Below are 16,460 nucleotides of genomic sequence, written 5' to 3' on the forward strand. Positions count from 1 at the left end.
GCGTGCTGTGGGCGCAGAGGGGAGAAAGGGGAAGGGAAGCTGTCTGATTCCTTACTTGTGCCTCATTCCAGTGCAACATGCGGTTAATGACGCCATTGATATGTTCGAGATAACGACAAAAGGTGGTGAAAATGTTTTCTCGTGTGGTGTTGTTGTCTGCTCTGGCCTTGGTGCTGTGGAGGCCCACGCCCTGATCCTGATTGGCGCCTTCCTACACGCAGGCTGATGCTAGAAAGCGTTTGTGATGATGCAAGATACGCACTAGTGTAAGTGGGATGCAGGCAGCATCATCACCGCTGGTGTACACTTTCTTGGAAATCCATATATGGAATGGCTCCTTTTGCTCTTCGAGACACTTAGAATCACCCGTTCGGTACAACAAATTGGTCACAACATTAAGGGTGCCTGTACAAGCTAATCACACCCAAGGCTAAGAGCTTAAATGAAATCATTCAATTACATTCATTTGTTCATGTCATATTCTAGCTTTATAAAAGATGCACAGTTCAAAATGGGATAAAGAAAATCAAATCGAGATGCAGAACATCTAAAGAACTACGTAGGAACCCATGATGGTGCTTTTCTCAGGGCAGCTGCTGGTGCGATACGTTTTTTTAGACCTAAGGTCCACATTAAGCGACGATATCAACACAACATTTTGAAACAATATTTTGGTAGTCAAAATGGTCTTTCTATAAATAACCAGGAACCATTTCAATATATGTATTTCATTTCATTTTATTTTACTTTAAAACCAGCTTATTTCAACTCTTTCACTGCCATATGTGCAAAAATGTGTCCACTGCAGTGCCAGGGTTTTTGTCATTGTCACTCGAATTCCAGGACCGACAGAATATTGAGTTTTCGGACTACATAAACATTCAATGCAGCGTAAGAAACCTTAGACTTTCTTCTTCCATCTGATAAAAATAGCTACTTCCTAAATTATGTGGGTCTAGAGTTATATGAGCTTGAAATAAGGGCGGCTGTCCAAAATACAATGCAATGCATACATATTGGTTTATCTGGTGCTTTAACAACAGCTGAAGCTAGAACAAAGCGCTAACATGGCAAAAATGGAAAGGCTGCCCCCTTGTGGAAAAAAACATTGCCCAGAAGGGGAAAAACATTGGCAGAGCAGACCTCTGCCCATGAAAACAACACTGGAATTAATTCGGGAATGGTGCTCTACGTCATATTTTCAATTCCCTTATAAATTCGTGAATGGCAGTGAATGCGTTAATGATACAATTCTTTATGATAACAGCGATGTCAACACAATATGATACAGTATTTTGCTCGTCAAAATGGTGTTTCTATAAATAAACTGAAACAATGTAAATATATCTCCATGTATATTTAAAATATATTTCATTTTTCATTCATTTTATTTTAATTTAAAACCAGCTTGTTTTAATGTTCGCAAAATGTAGAAATCAACATCGGAATAATCACATCCTCTAAATATTATATCTTAAAAAAGTGCAACAGAACAAGCAAATGCTGTCTTTTTACAAGAGTGTACCTTATTCATCAGAATAAGGAGTTTTTAGTGTATTAAGGTATCGATGTAAACAGACTTTTATTTAAGCTGTTCATCTGTCTGAATGATATTCAACGTTCTTATTTCTGGAACAAAAAGAAAAAAAATACACATTTCAAACAATCCTTCTATTTGACCTTGACATGACCAGTAATAAAAAAAAAAATCTTCTTCTTCTTCTTCTTCTTCTTCTTCTTCTTCTTCTTCTTCTTCTTCTTCTTCTTCTTCTTCTTCTTCTTCTTCTTCTTCTTCTTCTTCTTCTTCTTCTTCTTCTTCTTCTTCTTCTTCTTCTTGTTTTTCTTCTTTTTCTTTTGACTTTCTCTTTTTCTTTTTCTTAAAATGTACTGCATCAGAAATGATTCGGATGTCTGAGATCACGCACACACACACACAATCACATTAGCACCCCCAAAGGATTTATCTTCCAGCGCTGTGCACTTTTGAGGGATTGAGTTTCACGTTGCAGCTTTCAGATCAATCCGAATGGATGACACGTGACCTAGCAGCTCAGCGACAGTTGGTTGGCCGAACTGCTCTTTATCATATCAGGCCTAGAAAATGTCAGTGTCACAATATCAAAAATAATCACAACAAAGATACATATTTTTTTACATAATCCTCGTGATACAATATTTGGTTGTGGAACAGACACGGCCTGGCGAATGAGACCAAACATGCACCTGTCATGATTTCACAACGAGGGAACTCATGTTCACAAAGCGAGCCAATGTTACACCTGATGGATAGAAATACAGTAAAGTCTTGTTATATCGATATCGGTTCTATCGATAGTATTGCTTATTACGATACTGTTTCTATGAACTCAAGGAGAAAATTACATGCCCGCAGGATCGGATATATCGATAGTCCGGTTATATCTATATTTTTTTCCGACTCCCAAGAATATCGATATAACGAGACTCTACTGTATATAATTGTAATTTTTCACGTGTATTCTGGCATGGTGTTGAGTGGTGAGCACCGACACCGGCCTTCCTGTATGAATTTGCATGTTCTCCCCGTGCCTGCATGGGGTTCCTTCGGGTACTCCGATTTCCTCCCACAGTCCCAAAACATGCATTGCACATTAATGGAACACTCAAAATTGTCCCTGGATGTGAGTGTGTGCAGGAATGGTTGTTCTTCTATGTGTCTATGTCCGAAGCCAGCTGGGATAGGCTCCAGCATAGTCGTGACCCTCATGTGGACGATGAATTGCCCAGCCTCAGGGGGCAATTTGTTAAATGTATTCATTTTATGTGCATAGAGTACATAAACTATAAATTAAGCAGTTTTAGAAACATTTCAATTTTACATTTTGTGATATATTTTTTCAAACAGGTGTCTATTGTTTTAGGGATTTGTGGTAGGGAAGGTATAGTCTTGTTAATTATCATTGAAAATTTTTATCATCATTTAACTCATTCGTTGCCATTCTCAAATGTATTCAAGAATTGAAAAGTGTGACATTGAGTGCCATTGCCGAATTAGTTTTGCTTTTGTTTTTTCTTGCTTGCTGCTTTCTTTCTTGCAATATTTTTTTCCTTTCCACAAGGGGACATAATTGACATTTTGTCCATGTTAGTGCTTTGTTACAGCTTCAGCTGTTGTTAAAGTGTTATATAAATCAATATGGATTGTCTTGTTTATGTACAGCTGCCCCATTTTTAAGTTCGTATACTTTCAGACCCATATAACTTAGGAATTAACTATTTCTTTCTGATGAAAGTAGAGTCGAAGGTTTCTAACGCTGTATTGAATGTTCATGTCGTCATAAAACTCAATATTCTGTGGGTCCTGCAAGTTGATTGAAAATGACAAAAAGCCTGGCTCTGGAGTGGATACATTTTTGCACATACATGTATCTGGCAGTGAATGACTTAAAAACATGAACATATGTTTCATAATAATGCAGCTTTTTGGATCAGTCAAAAAAACTATACTAAGGACAAAAATGCACATAGTCGGTACTGTAAAAGGGCATTTATTTTCCGAACATACAACCTTTATGTAATATAAAGACATTTTAATAAGCAGACGTAAGGCATTCAGAATCAGAATCAGAATCAGAATCAGAATCATCTTTATTGCCAAGTATGTAGAACACACAAGGAATTTGTTTCCGGTAGAACACGCTGCACTAGTATCGTTGTCAAAAAAAAAACTGCTAAGTGGCACTATACATACATACATACTATACATTCATTCATTCATTCACTCATTGAGAACATTCGACAGCCATTGTTTGGGGGCTCTTAAGTCAATCTGGTTGGGATCAGTTTTGTAGCAAGGTGGGTGTCCCATTACCATTGATTTGGTCAGAAACGCTGAGATCAGATCAGAGTTGGGAATTGATCTTTGGATTGCCTGAATGGATATACAGTACAGTATAAGGAAAAATAGTCATGGCTTTAGATCATTTTATAATGGTAGTACACGATATGCTCTTATTCTCCAGTAAAATGACAATGACAAAGGACTGCTTCATTAGGAAGAAAGGGATGATTCAAAACATGCGTGTGACTGTGTGTGTGTGTGTGTGTGTGTGTGTGTGTGTGTGTGTGTGTGTGTGTGTGTGTGTGTGTGTGTGTGTGTGTGTGTGTGTGTGTGTGTGTGTATGTGTGAGGCCACGCGCACATTAGCGTGAGTGACAGGAGGGTGAAAAGCCTGTGAATTGATCTTCTGAGTGACTCATTAAATAAATGTCCTTGGCTCTTTAAAGATGATGTCATTTTGGAGCAGACACGGCCCTATTTGTTATTAAACCCTTGTTCTTTCTTTCATTTAATATTAACAATTCATGGCATGATGTGTATTTTCGTCATTTAGCATTCAGAAATGTGCTGCTTTGGAACCTACCCTTGAATATTCATGAAAAAAAGCTTGCATCATCATCATTTTGCGATTAGACCAAACCCATGTCTCCATCCATCCATCCAACCATCCATTTTCTGCTGCTAATCCGGGGTCAGGTTGCGGGGGCAGCAGCTTCAGTAGGGAAGCCCAGACTTCCCTTTCCCCAGCCACTTCTTCGAGCTCGTCCTGGCGGATCCCGAGGCGTTCCCAGGCCAGCTGGGAGACATAGTCTCTCCAGTGTGTCCTGGGTCGTCCCCGGGGTCTCCTGCCAGCGGGGCATGCTCAGAACACCTCACGATGAGCATCCAGGGGGCATCCTAATCAGATGCCCGAGCCACCTCATGTGGCTCCCAAACCCATGTCTCATGTAAAATAATTTCTTTGTCACGTTCAATCAATCAGGAATAACATGATATCTGTTTAATCTCTCACGTTTTTCTTTCAATTTATAACTTGTAAAATCGCATTTGGACAGTTTCTATTTGTGTGGTGGGAACCCTTTCTCTCACATATATTAATACGCTGCCTTATTGCAAGTCAATGCTTTGGCGCTAGATTCTCTATTCACACTCTGGAAATTTCCCTTAACAGCAGATTTAAAAAAAAAAAATGTATTTGGTTGTTGATACTTTAGTTTGCTGACGAAGTTTCTTGGATAAGAAGCGAAACGTCCGACACCTTCAAAGAAGTACAGAAGACGGCTGAAGAAACCTTTTTGAGACTCACAACATTTTTTGTCACACACAATTTGACAGCCTCGGCATTTGGTAGTCGGTTTGCGTATCCCGCAGAGCGTAAATCGATGCCCACGCATATTGGCAGAGTTTGAATCCATCCGACAGTTGTAATGGATGAACTTGGAAGGTGTTGTGAGGCACACAGCACACAGAGCCTGTGCCAATGCTTTCATTGCAACGTTGTACTGCGAGTGATTTGTGTTCATCAAGCAGCTTGACATTGTTATTTATGAAGATTTGTGTCTTTTGGACATTTAATAGTTACTATGAGAAAGATTTCAGCAGCATATTTTTGGTTAGAAAAAATATAAAATGTATGTATACACACATGAAAATATATACAGTGTATGTATACATTATATATTTTCATGAAAAATATAATATATATGTATATAAAATATATACAGTGTATGTATACATTATATATTTTCATGTCACTGTAGCTCATAGCAAATGAGAAAATATGGGAAATATAAAAAAAAAACACTAACATTTCGATTTGTCACTCACAGCATGTATTATAATAAGTCCAGTAAGGTGTCACGGTTTGCAAGGTGGTGATGGCGGGTGCGGATCCCAAAAAGCAGGCAGGAGGGAGCAGGAGGTTCTCATCTCATCTCATTTTCCGTACCGCTTATTCCTCATTAGGGTCGCGGGGGTTGCTGGAGCCTATCTCAGCTGTCTTCGGGCACGAGGCGGGGGACACCCTGAATTGGTTGCCAGCCAATCGCAGGGCACACAAAGACATACAACAGTCACTCTCACACTCACACCTAGGGACAATTTGGAGTGGTCAATCTGCCTGCCATGCATGTTTTTGGAGTGTGGGAGGAAACCGGAAGGCCCGGAGAAAACCCACGCGGGTCCGGGGAGAGCATGCAAACTCCACACAGGGAGGCCGGACCGGGCCGCGAACCGGCGACCTCTGCACTGTGAAGCTGGTGTGCTAACCACTCGACTACCGGGCCGCCCCCGGAGCAGGAGGTTATGTTTGACAAATTGTATTAAAATAAAGTCAGCAGGAACAAAATCTAAAACATCAAAATCATCTGAACGGAAAAAATACCAAGTATCAAAAGAAAACCAAGATTAAAAGTCCACCAAGATTAAACGAACACATGCACTGCACACGATGCATACAATTGCATACAACAGCATACAATGACATTCAACAACAATTACCCGACAACGAATGGTCGTGTCGGGGGTCCTTTTGAGTGTAACTGATTGGAAACGACCAGCACCTGTGCAGGTGCAGGCGGGGCCGACAGCGCCCCCCGTTGGTCGCCAACCAGATCATGACATAAGGGGAGACTGCATTTGGTTTTCGACCATAATCCGTTTCAGAAACCTGTTCGAAAACTGATTTGTTCAAAAACCGAAACAGCACTTTCCATTAAAATAATGTAAAAAATATTAATCCGTTCAAAGTCTAGAAAACAACTTTATAACTCTTTCATCGCATAAACCGGATAAAAACTTAATAATAGAGCAGGTCATGTGTAAAATTCTATAAAAACAAACTTTTATTTTCATCAATTTTTAACATCAACATTAACATCTGTACATAAAGATCGCTCTGTCTTTCTGCCACGGGGCATGTTGGCACCTATCCCAGCTGTCTTTGGGCAAACACAGGGCACACTAACTTTTCAAACCATCCTCTGCTTGCTTTAAAATCATACTATTCAGGAGATCTTAACCAAATATGTCAGCATTTTCGCAAAAATAAAATAACAATATTAATGCGTCGGTCACAATGAGACAATGAGGACGACGTGACATATAAGGAAGTGACGTATAAGGACGCACAGGGTAGTCGAGTGATGCATTCAGATGTACTCAGTTTGGTTGAGAGCCAAATTTCGGTTGTATACTGGGGCATAAAAAATATGACATTTTTGGTTGAAAACCGAATGTGATGAGAACCGAGATGTTTGAAAACCGAGGTTTGACTGTAATAGGAAAGTATGAATAAGGAGTTGGATCAAATACCCCTCACCACCACACCTAATTATTAATTCAATTTGAATTACCACCTATGTTTCTTTTTTCCCCATATTTGTATCTATTTTATTTTTGTAATTTAAGACTTTTGTGTATGCTGCGTACAACAACTAAACAGTAGCATTCATATCAAGATGGATGTTAGCGCTGGATAAGAGGTGTCCTGGCTCATCCACAAGTAGGTCGATATATTGCGACACACATAAATTGACATACAAAACAAAAATTGGATTCGCTCTTTCGAGCTGTTCATTGTTCATTTTTTTTTCATGTATTTTTTATGATGGGCAACATTTAGGAATGCATTAATGAAGAGAAAAAAAGAGCAATTTAATGTTCCTGAGCATGTAGGAAAGGAGGTTGTTAAAACACTTTCAGCCATTTATTAAATGGGACAAACAGTCAAATACACAATAAAAAGCTACCACAGCCCACCACTTAGCCCAGATGTTCACATGACCAACTGTAAATTCTGATGTCATTCACAATACCATGACCCCTGGATTCATTCATCCAACCCATAAATACTACAGTATGCACAGCAATTACATTATTTAAAAGCAGGTATTTTTTACATTGTTTTGATACAGTGCAGTGCACTGTTTATTTCACTTATGCTCATCGGTTGTTGTCATATAAGTTGCCAACTTTCATGTGAGCATTTGCTCCGTGACATTGTGCCCAACACAAGCTTACTTGCATGCACAGTACACGCAGTGTCCTCCCTTCTCCTCGATTAGAAATACTGCAGTGCAGCATTTCCTTGTGACACAATTGCAAGACAGCTGCTGTGGAAAACGAATGTGTGCCGCAGCTAATGGGGCGCCGTGGCATTCCAGGCTAATGGCGCAAACTAGCCATGGCTCATTACAGGCCACATCAACTTTATGGACTTCACCTGCTGTGACTTGTGAAGGCGAGCGAGCAGACCAACTCTGCTTTTGCCTCACCCTTCCCCACTTGTTCTACACAATGTTGAATACAGGTATTGGCTAAAAATAGTGACAGGGATTGTAGTGTTAATGCTAAAAACATGAGAAGATAGGAGGGCGGCCCGGTAGTCGAGTGGTTAGCACAACGGCTTCACAGTGCAGAGGTCGCCGGTTCGCGTCCCGGTCTGGCCTCCCTGTGTGGAGTTTGCATGTTCTCCCCGGACCTGCGTGGGTTTTCTCCGGGTCCTCCGGTTTCCTCCCACACTCCAGAAACATGCATGGCAGGCAGATTGACCACTCCAAATTGTCCCTAGGTGTGAGTGTGAGAGTGACTGTTGTATGTCTTTGTGTGCCCTGCGATTGGCTGGCAACCAATTCAGGGTGTCCCCCGCCTCGTGCCCGAAGACAGCTGAGATAGGCTCCAGCAACCCCCGCGACCCTAATGACTAATGACCCTATTTTTTGAGTTTTTGTTCATATACAGTATTTACTGCAAAAAGATATGCAGATGGAGCGAAGTTGTTTGAATAACCGAAATGATTGAATCAACAACCGTAATGTTGTGTGTGTTTAATGTTTCCAAATTACAGTAAAGTCTCGTTATATCGATATCCAAGGGAGTCCGAAAAAATATCGATATAACCGGGACTATCGATATATCCGATCCTGCGCCGAACTGCATTAAACAAAAGCCGCCAAAAGAGGGCAGCCAAGCGCCATATAAGAAACGGAGCTGGCCATTAGCTCCCTTTTTTGTTCCCCCAATGTTGCCTCAAAATGGCACATATAATTCTTTAATGATTGTAAACATGTATGCTTTAATCTTCAGAACTACAGTGTATTTGAAACATATTCATAACTGGATGTGTAACAAGAAAGCATATTATCCGAATCTGAAGCCATTGTTTGGATTCACAAGCAATGCAAGACGTCTTGGCGTGAAGTCATTTTTATTTGCATTTGAATAAAAAGTGACATCGGCTGTCCTTTAATACACAGTATGGAATGTTAATAATTTTCAAAATCATCGCGCTTCAGCAGACAAAACAAGAAACATTGTTGCAAAAAACGATTGCATTCATATACAGTACAGTGGGCATGTACATAACACAACAGGGAAACTGCAACGCTTACATCTTACTGTATTATGTATACAATTTAAAAAAGTCATCAATCTTCTTCTGCTTCCCATTTTTACCTTTTAACACAAACACTTCAATCTCGTCTGCTACACACGAGCTAGCGTCTGAAAATGAAAATGGCTCTGCTACACGGGTGCTGGGCACGTAACCAAGTCACCTGACCAAGTCGACCAATGGCGCGACCGATGGCGTGTCACGTGACAAAGTCACACGGCCAAGTCGACCAATAGCGTGACCGATGGCGGCTCATGTGACCAAGTCGACCAATGGCGCGACCGATGGCGGCTCACGTAACAAGACACGTGACCAAGTTGACCAATGGCGCGACGGATATATCGATGTAAACAACAAAAATGGCCGGCGGGGGATGAAAAGGAGCACCGTAATAACCGGATTATCGTAACAACCGGGTATCGTACTAAACGGTACTAATTATACATAAAAAGACTAGAAATGTGCAAGGGAAATGAAAATAATATCGTAATAAGCGGTACTATCGTTATAACCGATATCGATATAACGAGACTTTACTGTACTTTTCTTTTTTGTCTTTGTTTGCAATGGAAAATGAGCGGGTTGGGTATGGGTGTGCGTCTACTTAGATATTCAGTTGGGCCACTTATTATCTTATGGGCTTCATACACTTAATTTTGGTTGAGAAACATGTATGTATCACTAAAAACACTTTAAGCTAATTTGTAATGTAATATCTGTTTGTACTTTAATATCTATTGACTGTGATGTATTTACTGCATTTGTTAGGCCGGCCCACGATATCAGCCTGGAGGAGTTTGACGATGAAGATCTCTCCGAAATCACAGACGACTGCGGAATTGGTCTCAATTATGACTCGGATCCCTATGAAAAGGTGAGTTTTAAAAGTCTGCCTTGGGCCTCTACATTGTGATTCAGAAGGGATTGTTCCCAGACGCATCCCCAAACAATCCCAAAGAGACACAGATGGTTTCAGATTCCAGAATGATCACAACACATTGACTTGCCTTTGTAATTTCACACTTGATAGCTGGACACAACTACAGTATTTGGGTTCAGTGGTGCTGTAAGACTGATACAATAGTGATCGATGTGTGTGTCATGCATCTCTGTTGGCACAAATTGCAAGAAGCTTATGGTGGGAATAAGTATGCAGTTAGAAAAAAAGATGTTTGTTGAATTGCGTCATTAGATCTATCTATATTCAGGCTTTACCCCAGAATGGGTTTCTTTCGAATAAGTATCCTGTTCCCTTTCTCCTTGTTTGCCCCATTCTTTTTTTTCTTTCTTTCTGTTGTTCCTTCTCAACTCCATCCTTCTATTATTTCTCTCTGCAGCCATTTCCTCCCTTTCTAATGCTTGTAAATATTCTTCCTTACTCCCCCATTTAGCTGAATGATCTCAGGTGTCTTACTTGAGAAGCTTTCGCTCATTTCTTAAACCACAATATAAAAAACAAATCCAAGATGGCGCCGCGGATGGCAGCCTCGGTCACACGCTCCCTAGTATTGTTCCTGGTTTTGTCATTTTCATTTGTTTTTTGCGATCCTACGCGACTCAGTTACACGAGGGAAGAGTTACTGAGCATTGGGGAATCCACTCTTGGACTATTTTCACCGACACACCAAAATCTACAAGGTTTTTCGGGGCTGCTTGCGAGCGGCGTAGCAGCTCTGTACGGAGCTTTGAGACGGCGGCGTAGGAGGGGGAAGCGAGCCGGCGTGCTCGTCAAGCTACGGCAGCATGGATTTCGAACGCCGCTCCCATCGATCCACCTCGCTAATCTACGCTAACTACCAAACAAGATGGACGAACTTCTGCTTCTCACAAAGACCAATAAAACGTTTGCCCGCTCTGCTGCGCTGTGCTTCACTGAGACTTGGCTCAGTGACCGCCACCCGGATTCCGCACTACACCTACCCGGATTCCGTCTCCTTCGGGCCGACCGTGATACGGAGCAATCGGGGAAATCCAAAGGCGGTGGACTATGCTTCTACATCAACGAAGAATGGTGCACCGATGTCACGATGCTCGACGCACACTGCAGCCCTGGTTTGGAATCGCTGTCTCTCAACTGCAAGCCATTCTACTCGCCACCTGAGTTCACTTCCTTTATTCTCGTTGCCGTGTACATCGCGCCACAAGCTAATGCTAACCAGTGTATACAAACTCTAGCGGACCATGTAAACCATCTCGAGCTAAAATATCCAGAATCACCCCTGATCATTTTGGGCGATTTTAATCAAACACGCTTAAACCGTGAACTCCCCAAATATAAGCAGCATATTGACTGTTTCACCAGAGGAGAAAACATTCTAGATCATTGTTACACTGCACTCAAAGGCGCATACCGGTCTGTTGCCCATGCAGCATTGGGTCTTTCTGACCACTATTTAATCCACTTAATTCCCACATACAAACAGAAACTCAAATGTGTAAAACCGGTAGTCAAGACAGTTAAAACATTGACAGATGAAGCAAAGTTATCGCTACAAGAATGCTTAGACTTCACTGATTGGAGCGTCTTTGAAACTTCAACGGGCACATTGGATGAATACACAGACACTGTAACATCATACATCAGTTTCTGTGAGGACATGTGTGTACCAACAAAGTCCTTCCGCTCATTCAACAACAACAAGCCATGGTTCACTCCCAAACTCAGGCAGCTTAGGAAAGAGAAAGAATCTGCATTTAAAAGCGGCGATCGAGCAGTTTACAAACTCGCCCGAAACAGGCTGACGAAGGAAATTAACATCGCAAAGAAAAGTTATGCGGAGAGGCTTAACAAACAGTTCTCCGCTAACGACTCTGCATCGGTGTGGAATGGCCTGAAAGCAATAACAAATTATCGTTTACCTTCCCCCCAAGCAGTGTACAACAATGGTATGGCTGATGAGTTAAATACATACTTTTGCCGATTTGAAAAGGACACCACCATTTCCCCGGTCTGCCCACCATTACCAGAAACTACCATATCTCCGCCCTCTGCCCTATAGATCCACGAACTGGACGTTAGACGGCTCTTCAAGCAGCAGAAGATCAAGAATGCTGCAGGACCTGACAGAGTGTCCCCCTCCTGCCTGAGAGTCTGCGCTGACCAGCTGGCTCCGGTCTTCACACAAATCTTCAACAGATCCCTGGAGCAGTGTGAAGTCCCATCCTGCTTCAAACAGTCTACTATCGTCCCAGTTCCAAAGAATCCAGCACCCTCGGGATTGAACGACTATAGACCTGTCGCTCTGACGTCTGTGGTCATGAAGTCCTTTGAACGCCTCGTGCTGAACCACCTAAAGAACATCACCGGACCTCTGCTAGATCCTCTTCAGTTTGCCTACCGGGCAAACAGATCTGTGGAGGATGCAGTCAACATCGGACTGCACCACATCCTCGACCACCTTGACAACACAGGAACCTACGCAAGGATCCTGTTTGTGGACTACAGCTCTGCGTTCAATACCATCATCCCAGAACTCCTCATCCCCAAACTTCTCCAGCTTGGTGTGTCCCCCACGATCTGCCAGTGGACCCTCAGCTTCCTGACAGGACGGACACAACAGGTCAGACTGGGAAATATATCATCCACAACACGAACCACGAGCACTGGAGCCCCGCAGGGATGCGTCCTCTCTCCATTGCTCTTCTCTCTCTACACAAACGACTGCACCTCAACGCACCCAGCTGTCAAATTCATCAAGTTCGCAGACGACACCACGGTCATCGGTCTCATCAAAGACGGCGACGAGTCTGCGTACCGACAACAAGTGGAGCAGCTGGAGCTCTGGTGCAGCCGTCACAACCTGGAGCTGAACACGCTCAAGACAGTTGAGATGATCGTGGACTTCAGGAAACATCCATCACCACAGCTACCCCTCACACTATCCAACTGCCTTGTGTCAACCGTTGAGACCTTCAAGTTCCTGGGAATCACAGTCTCCCAGGACATGAAGTGGGAGGTCAACACCAACTCTATTCTGAAAAAGGCCCAACAGAGAATGTACTTTCTGAGGCTGCTAAAGAAGCATGGCCTGCCACAGGAGGTGCTGCAACATTTCTACACGGCTGTCATCGAATCCATCCTGTGTTCTTCCATCACCGTTTGGTTCGGGGCCGCCACAAAAATGGACAAAATCCGACTTCAACGGACGGTTAGGACGGCGGAAAAAATCATATGGCACCGTCCTACTCACTCTCGAGGACTTGCACACTGCAAGAATCCGAACAAGGGCACGGAAAATCCTACTGGACCCTCCGCACCCTGCCCACCACCTTTTCCAGCTACTCCCCTCAGGCAGGCGCTACCGATCCATGCGCACCAAATCCAGCAGACATTTAAACAGCTTCTTCCCCCAAGCCATTAACTCTTTGAACTCTTCAACAGTAGCCAAAATGGAACTGTATAGTGCCACTTAGCAGTTTTTTTGACGACGATACTAGCGCAGCGTGTTCAACCGGAAACAAATTCCTTGTGTGTTCTACATACTTGGCAATAAAGATGATTCTGATTCTGATTCTGATTTGTACTTCCTGAGCACAACAACCAAAGCCCGCTCAGTCCTGAAAGGGATTTCCTTTCCTGATGTACAACTTGCATTGTGCGTATATCACACAGTCAAACCCATCAGACTACTCCCACTAAAACAAATCAGGATGCACCGGAGCCCCGGGGGATCCATCTTGCTGACGGGAGCAGGATCGGCCAGCTGTCCTCGAGCCTGGACAAGGACATTTAGGATTAAGGGCAGCAAAATCAAGAAAGGGAAATGTCAGACACAGAACCTTTCGGATTTGATTTTGGCTTGTTGTCACTTCAAACCCCAGTGGCAGTTGCTCGCCCATGCACTCACTCTGCAATGGGTGACAATCATTATGCATTGTGATGTTTGTTAACGCAAGCTTCAACCTTGAGATTATCCTTTGACCCCAGTGCCCAGACCTGAGACATTCCAAATAGTTACGGGGAGTCAGTTTTTAATCAGCCTTTGCAGCCAGTTTGTGAAAAGATACACAAAACAGCTGCACTTTTAATGACTACTGAATTGCTTTTATTTTAATACAAACAGTCATCTGGTCATTGGTCAATACATTAAACAGTGAAATACGTGATCACTTTTAATGTCACATTATACTCACTGTGATTAGATTACATTACATTAGCCCATATTAATCTCACACTGGAGAAAGTGTTATTTCACAGAAGCAAAATAATGAAAGAAAGAGGGAAGGAAAAGAAGTGGACAAACAAAATACAAGAGCTGCTGTCAAGGCAGCCACTCTCCCGGCGTCATGTTGAAGTCAAAACAACTAAAATAAACAATCATAAACAAATATAAAATGCATAGGTGCTCTGCGCTGACGCTCCTTTCTTCTCATCGCGGACTCCTCAAGTCATGCATCCATCCAGCCGCAGATTGTCCAACAGCACCGACCTTTCCACTGAATAAAGTGGGGCTATGAAAATGCTTCCCGTTACAGGCTCAAAAAAGCCCCAGAGCTGGCCAGCAATGACAGTCAAATGGCATTGACAGTCCTCCCAATCAAAAACAGTGCTGGCATATTCGTGCTGCCGAAAAGGTGCACCCAGCAGTCTCCTCCTTGATGAATGTCGTGGCTAGAAATGCTGAAAAAACAATCCGCATCCGGTCCACACAACGCACTTCAATTCCCTCCAATGTGGGAAAGGGGAGCTACATTCAGTCATTTTTCATACACTAAAATACAGTCAATCACATAAACTCAATGATCACACTCATACAGAATCTACTCTCAACCACTGATCACCCCCACATACTTAGAGACGAAGTCACATGATCACACAGACTCCAAAATCAATATTTTCTTTGCATTGCATGCTTGTCACCTTGTAGGTGTTCAAATATATTCATTATGTGTTTAAATATATTTAAACTGTGTCTTGATTTTTATTGTGTTTGATTTGCCTGGCTGATTTGCTTGATTACACAATGTTGACCGTCTTAATGGTGTTCAAACGGTCATCTAATAACCTTTTAGACTGCAGCAGAGGCATCAAATTAGTCATGTGTGTCTGCTAATTAGACATCGAAAAGTTGTGCATATTATTTTCCTTCCGTGCATAAGCAATTTGTGCTAACCGATCAGGGATGTTGCCCTCTCAAGGTGCTTTTGCAAAGCACATATCAATTATGGGACATCTGCAACCCTGTCAAATTTTCCATCAGTATGACCGTGAAGCAGTCCTCTTTGTGCTGGTGTTAGTTCATGAGAATGGCCTGTGGTGTTCTGTTGATTAAACAAAACATAAAGGAATATGCATTGTTTTCTCCACAATTTAAAAGAGTTCCCAAATGTCTTGGACATGCTTCCTTCACAACATGTCGTTCGCCTATTTTGGAGAGGCAGGCATTCCTGACCTAACTCTGAAGTTATTAAAAAGTCAGTTTTCTATAGTATGTCCCATTTCTCCACAAACATTTCTATTTATGTTCATGCTTTTTTTTGATGGCCTTGCAAACAGATGTGTCCTGACAGAACCCATTATTGGCATTATGATCGTCATCATCTGGATGAGTGGCACTGAACTACCAGTTCAGGGTATAGTCTACTCTCTGCACGTAGACAGATGGGATAGGCTCAAGTAACTCTGTGCGACCGTGTTCAGGATAAGTGGTGTTGGAAATTTAAATGTAAATGGAATGAACATTTTTACAAGCACAAGCTCATTAATAGCATCTCAGAACAAGGATTTGTTGCTCTGCTGGTAAAGGAGTGGGTGTTTGTGAGACACATCAAGCTGCCATCAGCTGGATTGTGATGTGAGAGCTTTTTATTGGTCCATCTAAAAAAAAGAGAGCAGTGCAAGAGCCAGAGAAAAATGGTACGCCGTGCAGACTCCAAACCAGATCAATCGCCTCTTGTAAAAATATATATCAAATCCACAAATGCCTATGAAGTTCTCTTCACCAATGGCTGTGATCTCTCATTTTGTCATCAAAATACTGCTTCATTGGATGGTGGCCGCATGTAATGTTTCTTGTCAACACCCATGACAGATTATGTCCCAGTACTTTTGTCCCATGGTGTATGTAAGGAGAAGGGATGATGTGTCATGTTATTTCACAACACTGAGCTTGACACATAGAACCAGATGAGCACACTACCACTGCCAAAAGACATGAGTCATTTCTAAAATAGTATCCACCCACCGACCCATCCATCCATCCATCCATCCAGCCACCCTTTGAAAAAGACATAACGCACTTTACGTATT

General features: G+C 42.3%; 1 protein-coding gene across 4 annotated transcripts in view; it reads left to right on the forward strand.

The window, feature by feature from the left end:
- The window catches only part of mapk8ip2 (mitogen-activated protein kinase 8 interacting protein 2), a 29,288-nt gene that overhangs the window by 1,603 nt on the left and 11,225 nt on the right, over positions 1–16,460 (forward strand). For 3 of the 4 annotated variants that reach the window (XM_088996729.1, XM_088996727.1, XM_088996731.1), the window contains one exon: positions 9,980–10,085. In XM_088996729.1, the coding sequence (XP_088852855.1) occupies positions 9,980–10,085 (106 nt within the window). Of the gene's footprint in view, positions 1–3; positions 267–9,979; positions 10,086–16,460 lie in introns of those variants that run through there. The other variant, XM_088996728.1, reaches the window with a different exon arrangement.

Source organism: Hippocampus bargibanti, linkage group LG05 (genome assembly GCF_051943395.1).
Source record: "Hippocampus bargibanti isolate YZ-2025 linkage group LG05, ASM5194339v1, whole genome shotgun sequence".
Taxonomy (NCBI): Eukaryota; Metazoa; Chordata; class Actinopteri; order Syngnathiformes; family Syngnathidae; genus Hippocampus; species Hippocampus bargibanti.